The following is a 7,070-nucleotide window of genomic DNA, read 5'->3' on the forward strand; positions in this document are numbered from 1 at the left end:
TAATTTTGAAACATTGTCGCTGTCAAATTCATCCTTAAACGTAAACCTCATAAATTAAATGTAAAAAGACGTTCGTAACCAACAACGAACAGTATGCCTAACATTCAAAACGGTTTCACGGCCACAGAAATAGCCTTCTCACCCCTCTCGGGCCACTCCATAAGCAGACGCAAGCTTTGATTAAATAAGCTTAAAGTGAGGCTGGAATAGAGTTGAAGGGAACATGTGCATGTCAGTCAAAGTTGTTTCATTGCCACATATACCCTGTTCACCCCTTTGGGGCCACAGTTAAAATCAATCATACGCCCTGATTAAGTAAGCTAACTAACACTGGTAGAGTCTACCTCACACGTGTGAGGGGAACTAACTCTTAATAATCTCTTGACTGCTGCTTGTGCTTGTTTTTTTTCCTCGACTTTTTACCGTCCTATAATCAAATCGTGACCTCGATTATGACACCAGCTCTTGGCCGCGAAAGGCTAACAAAAACAGCCAAATGTGAAATTTAAAAAATAATAATTGTCATGTTCTACCAAAGAGTTAGACTCACTGGTAGATCTATAACATATAGATCTAGTACTGACATCTCTGCTTCTCTTCTTTGCTTTGTGTTTATGTATTCACATCTAAAGGTAAGTTTAATTTTAGTGGGAACTGATATTTAATAAGATACTTTCCTGATTATTTTGGCGGTTGAACATACAATATGAATTCCGGATTTGTTTTCATTCACAACTCAGAGTCACCGCCTCGAGTAAGATTCTTGTGTGATATCTACAGGCCATATCTGGTCCCATTTCACTTTGATTACCCTGTCAAACAAGTCAGCCTTCGCCCCTGCTAAATACATAATTATAAATACGTGCATACATAAATACATACATGTATAAATACATACATAAATACACACTATTACACAAATACAGAACAGTTTACAAACAATGCCACTGTCGGTAGCCACTCTGCAGCGCCCTGTAATTTGAGCTACGGTTGTCGTGTCTTGCTCAAGGACACACTCCAGTGACCACCCATCTGATCCCCGTGTCACAGACACTTGCTTGACATTGCTTGAGTCAAAACTCACTACTCACTTAGCCACTGGAGCCCCCAATGCTATCAAGCAACATATCAGTGACATGATACTATTGTGGTCTCCAGCAGTTGTTACACTTATAACTATGGTGATGGCTTGACCTATATTTTTGGATGAGAAGACTTTAGATCTATATTTAATAAGATAGAATGTATTCCTCCAGATTTAAGTTTAAGAGACTATGACCAATCAAAAAGCCTCTTCAAACTCTTCAGCATACTTGATTTTTAAAAATCTAATTTTGACATAGTACAATGTCAAATAATGTCCGCAAAGATTTGACCTTCCCAAAGAGTGTAGTCTACCGGGTGGCCAAAGTAAAGTATAACGGTCATACCTTCCCTCATCAAGATGATCACAGCACACCGTTCCCTGTTCCTCTGTTAGACATACAATGTAGTTGCAACTCCGCTGTGACCCCACATGACCCTTGATTTGCATACTAGGTCAAGCATTTTTTTAATGGAAAAAATATGGACGGGGGGTGCAACTTTACTTTAATCCTGATTGTTACATTCAGTTAAATATATACAATCAGTGCCACTGTGCCTCAGGCTAAAGTGAGTATAGCTGGTCACAGTGCATGACCAGTTCATACCTTTCTCAAAGTATGAAACCTTTCAGGGAAAAGAGAAATCGTACTGGCCGAAGAACCTCGACGAATCTGTTGAGTATGGAGGCGTAGTGGTGAAAACGACAAATGTTTCTCTGTTCAACAAATATACCATGCGTAAATTCCAGATCTCCATGGTAAGTAATTTGTTTGTGGCGAGGCATTGTGACGTTGTTTTTTTTCTTTTATGAATTTAGGTGTTTTTCACCTTTATCGACAGAGTGTTGATCATTTAAAAGGTGGGCTTGTCGGTCAGGGCCAACCTGGGATGAGGGGGATACAACATTCCAGTAGAAAGACTGAGATACTCGATACAATTTCTCACGGATACTTATATAGTGGATATGTTAATGTGTTCATGTGGGTGTGTGTCTGGCCGGGGGGGGGGGGCATCGTGGTGAAATCAGGCGCTGTTAAAATAATGAAATTGAAGGAACCAAGATTTTGTTTGCCCGTAGGTCATTTTTTTTTTTAGTGTGGGGAGGGGGGATGGGGTTGTGGTTTAACACCTTTAATGTCCATTTAAAAATAAATTTTACCGGAAAAACGTTGATTAAATTTACAAAAAAAGTTCATTTGCAGTTCCCTAGGACACTTAAGTTTTGGCAGCCATTTTCTTACTAATTTTACTTCTGACTACAGGTGGGGCGGGGGAGTGGTGGGCACCTCATTAAATTGTAAGTATCTCGATTTCTTTTCAAAATAGTTGTTATTAAAAAAAAAAAATTAAAATAGGACAAATGGGCAAGCTTTGAGATAATACCAATAACTCTACATTCCCAAATAAAGATGAGCTCCTGATTCCACAGCATTGAGATATGAAATCTTGTATTTATATCATCATATATAAAGAGTTGAATGACATCATGTATTTATATCATCATAAATAAACAGTTGATGTAACATCATGTATTAATATCATCATAAATAAACAGTTGATGTAACATCATGTATTTATATCATCATAAATAAACAATTGAATGACATCATGTATTTATATCATCATATATAAACAATTGATATGAGATCATGTATTTATAAGGTTCCAAGTGGTTGGAAAAGGCTACAGTGTGATATGCTCCTAGTTTTTTTCCTGTACTATTCTGTTTCCTACAATAATTATATTGCTGTTAATATGACTAGGGGCCACAAACTACATCACACAAGATTGAAGAAGTCACTGAAGCTGAGTTTGTCTTTCTTGTATTTCTTGTCACAGCAAGAATAGTCCAAAAATGTGAGTACAGAGGTTACAAAACTGAAAACCCTAGTGCAAACATTAAAAACCATTGTGAATTGAGACTAGTCCACGATTCCTTTTTCCTGACAGTGATGTGTCCATACATTATTTGTTGCAGGGTTCAGACACGCGCCAGCTGACCCACTTTTCCCTGCAAGGCTGGACTGACGCCAAGGCCGACTTGACAGTAGATGATGTGGTAGGCTTCGTCCAAATTGTGCGACAGGAAGCCACACTAACGAATTCTTGGCCATTTGTCATCCATTGCAGGTTGGTAGACGCTTTCTCACATGATTAAAACAGGAGCCTGTTGGTCAATTAAGGAATCTAATTAATTTACATAATCAGATCAGACTTGATACTGGCATCTGTGGTGTAGCGCTTAAACACCTCACTGTCGCATGCAGTAGACTGCAGTTTGATTCCCAAATGGGGAGAAATTTGTATAGAGTATCTTGATCCTTCTGCAGGGATGTTGTATCCCCCTCCGCCTTTGTTGGCCCAGACAGTTTCACGATTGGAAGCCCGCCTCCTAAATAATAATCTAAATTGTGTCTAAGGTTGTTTAAAAATACCCACATTTTATTATTTTTAAACATTTCGGATGGGGTCAAGTCGGGAAATGGCACTGACCAGTGCACACTGTATTAAATAAACTTTTGCTTGACCGGGAAATCCATCAGGGCTTATCGCATTCTATGTTCCAGGAAAAGATAATGCGGGGTCAGAAATTTTCTTTGAGTGCGGAGTGCAATGAGCCCTAATGGAAGACGTATTTGTGTTTATGTGTGAGTGAGTGCGTGAGAGAGTATGTGTCTGTGTGTGTGTGTGTGTGTGTGTGTGTGTTTGTCTTTGTGTGTGTGAGAGAGATAGAGATACACACACACACACACACATACATAGAGGGAGAGAGAAAGAGAGAGAGAGAGAGAGAGAGATAGAGATAGAGATAGAGAGAGAGAGAGAATATTACTAGAGACTGTCTTTCCTTCACATGAATACCCTGTTCTATGTTATGAATACCCTGTTCTGTGTTATGAATACCCTGTTCTATGTTATGAATACCCTGTCCTATGTTATAATGTTCACAGCGCTGGTGTGGGTCACACTGGTACTTTTATCACCCTGGACTATTTCACTCAGTACGTGGACAAGCACAGTCTAGATGAGAACATGGACGTTTTCAGCTACGTCATGAAGATGAGGGAGAACTGTCCCGGTATGGTGCAGATGGAGGTGAGGTTCACAGTCCAAACCTAGGTTAGGTTTAGGTATCCATCAAACTGATACCTTACAGTACAGGTATCCAAGCTGCTCCCAAAAAATTGCAAAACTGATACCTTACAGTACAGGTATCCAAGCTGCTCCCAAAAAATTGCAAGAATGATACCATAAGAGCAAGAAGCATAACAAATCTAGCCAGTCTTATACATCCTATCTCCATAAATAAGAGTGGCTATTTCCTCAAACATCATCTGCTTGTTTTCAACTGCTTGTCTTCCAAATTTGTCTGTCCTACATTAATAGAGCAAACTGCATCCATGATTCACCAGCTTTTTTCCTCTGTACATTTTCTCTTTACTCATCGACGAGTTCCCTGAAAAATCCCATGGGGTCATTTCTTTAGATTAAATGCATGTAATAATTACATGGTACTGCCTCTTTGCCATCTCCGTCATAAGGGTCGCCATATCTGATATGATATACCAGATGCATCAGTTTTGTTTTACATCTGCAAGTTTTACTTCCGCAACTTCAAGTTGAGAGCATAGCCTTTTGCACACCAGATAATGAAGAGAGTTATTTCTTTTTCAGTCATGACCATTTTCACAATATATTCTAACTGTTCTCTCTTATTTTGATAAACTTAAAAACAGAATACTATTCAAGGCAAAACCAAGTTAATTGTTAAACTTTTTATGTAAATGCCAACCGTGGTTTTATTTTCAGACTCAGTACATTTTCATTTTTGATGCACTGATGGCCGTGATACAGAAAAAGATGACCGAGGAACAGGAAGGGCTCTATGAAAGAATTGAAGAGAGTGAAGAAGGCAGGAACCACATTGCTCCCCTGGAGGAAACTCCACATTATTATTCAATCATGTAGGTCTTCTTGGATGTACCACTTTGCCTATGACAGCAAAACTTTTGCTGGATGAACTGGTTTTGTGGATGCTCTGTGAGCACTCTTGTCTTGTCCTCTCCTTGCACTTCTTTTCACTCTGTTTTATCCCCTGGTTTCTCCCAGCCAAGATGGAGCCGCTATTGCTCTGGCTTGCCATAAGCTCTAACTTGCTACTTGATGACATAGCCAGGAGACTGTGAAAGTCCTTTCTTCTGCAATCAGTTTTCTTCCACTAAGTATATCCTCTTCATTTAAGTAAGGGAGAAAGGCGAATAGACACAATTGGTTGATAGGCTGTCAGAGAGATTAGTACGATTTTTATTCAAATGTAAAATGTTGAAAACATTGTGGCAAGCTGTGTTTTATATTATGTCAATTTTGATAGAATAGAGATAGTGATAATTTGTTACTTTCAGCTTTGAGTATTGGTGACTGACAGGGGTTTTTTGTGTGTAATATTCAGTATCTTGAAAGCTACCAAAGATAACTATTTTAATTATGTGTTGTTGAGTTGAGGTCTACGTATACACTTATGAATCAAGTATAACACCGAAGATCCAGCATAGGAGAAAAACAAAATATGTGTGTAGATGTGTACAGCTTACAGCTTTTAATTCTTTTGTTCTGCTTGCATTCGTTTCTGCCTCTAGTTGTCTTCTAATCCTGATTAAATCCAATGAGTGTTAGCTAATCCATTCCTTGTGCTCCCATTTCTTCACATCGACTACTTCTTGACATGTTGAAGAAAAGACTTCTCAATGAGATGGAAGGTATTTCAATGATGGATATTTGACACGTGTGTGCTAGACAAGGAGCAAATACATTGTTCCCTGAAGATCTAGTTTGAGAGGTTTCCAGGAAAGTGACCAAGTATAGTCGAACCAGCTCTAATACCGGATGCCCCTTGCGGATGGGATTGGGTCGGATCGGGTAGATCACCAGACTCGTCCCCTGAAAACAAACGCGTTTGTTTTTTTGGCAACGAGTCAGGAAATTGGTTGGTGCAACGATAACAGCTTTGCACTTTCAGTCTAACTGGCAAACCGACCCGACCCAACCAATAGCACCAATGGGCACCCGGTATTACGGCCACTTGTATAATAATATTATATTATATATATGATAAACACCTGTACAAACACCACCCCCACCCCCACCCACTCCCCATGTGTATTTTTTAACATGATTATGACACTGAGTAAGACATCCACCCGTCTAAGTCGTTCGGGGGCTCTCGTGGCCTAGAGGTTAAGGTGTTGGCCTCTCATTCAAAGGTCCCGGGTTCGATTCCGGGTAGCGACCAAAATATTTTCTTCTCTAAAATTGTCTCCTTTCACATCCTTTCCTGATCTCTAACAATGTTCTGTTGTCTGCTTTCATTTCCACTTTCTGCCCCCACCCCCTCACCTCCTTTGCCCCCTCCTCTGGGCTCCTGACTCTTTCTGCAGCCTTTCTACTGCTACTCCTTGGCTCCTCCTAACTGCTGTCTTTCTGCCACACCCCTGATCTTCTGGTAGGAAAGATCTACACCCAGCCTTCTCGGACAAGGGCCAAAAATCTCGGAGGGCCCGTGTGCAAGTTGCGCACGTTAAAGATCCCTTGGTGGTCTAAAATCGATAAGAGTAGGCTTCGGCCGCCACCCGGGCAAAATTCAAAATTTCCTACCCACGAAAAAGTATTAGGTGTGTCCCGCGCGCTCATATGACCTTATGCAGTTGTGAGCGCCGTAAAACCCTATACTAAACAAACAAACAACTAAGTCGTTCACTTTTGTCCTCAACAATCATTATGGATAGCCGTCTTAGACAATTTCAACTGGATAAATAATTATTTCTAGATCTTAAGTTTTAGAGATGAACACCTAAGTTATGAAACTTCAACATGCATTTCTATTTAAAGAACTCCAGCCTACTGATCTTTTCATTTGTGCCCCTTTATGGTTTTGTGCCCGTCAAAAGGAAACGTACTCCTAGTGAACGACTAGAACAGTAGTCAAT

The 7,070-nt window shown here is 39.9% G+C and overlaps 1 protein-coding gene across 1 annotated transcript in view; it reads left to right on the top strand.

Annotated features, from left to right (window-relative positions):
• The window catches only part of LOC101847734 (receptor-type tyrosine-protein phosphatase O), a gene marked incomplete at its 5' end in the record, with an annotated part of 13,971 nt that extends 7,599 nt beyond the window's left edge, over nucleotides 1-6,372 (top strand). The window contains 4 exon segments of the mRNA XM_005101194.2: nucleotides 1,718-1,843; nucleotides 3,065-3,216; nucleotides 4,038-4,182; nucleotides 4,897-6,372. Of these exon segments, the coding sequence (XP_005101251.1) occupies nucleotides 1,718-1,843; nucleotides 3,065-3,216; nucleotides 4,038-4,182; nucleotides 4,897-5,055 (582 nt within the window). The 3' untranslated portion in view covers nucleotides 5,056-6,372.
• Between the last annotated feature and the right edge of the window lie 698 nt (nucleotides 6,373-7,070).

This window comes from Aplysia californica, unplaced genomic scaffold (genome assembly GCF_000002075.1).
Source record: "Aplysia californica isolate F4 #8 unplaced genomic scaffold, AplCal3.0 scaffold00273, whole genome shotgun sequence".
Lineage (NCBI taxonomy): Eukaryota > Metazoa > Mollusca > Gastropoda > Aplysiida > Aplysiidae > Aplysia > Aplysia californica.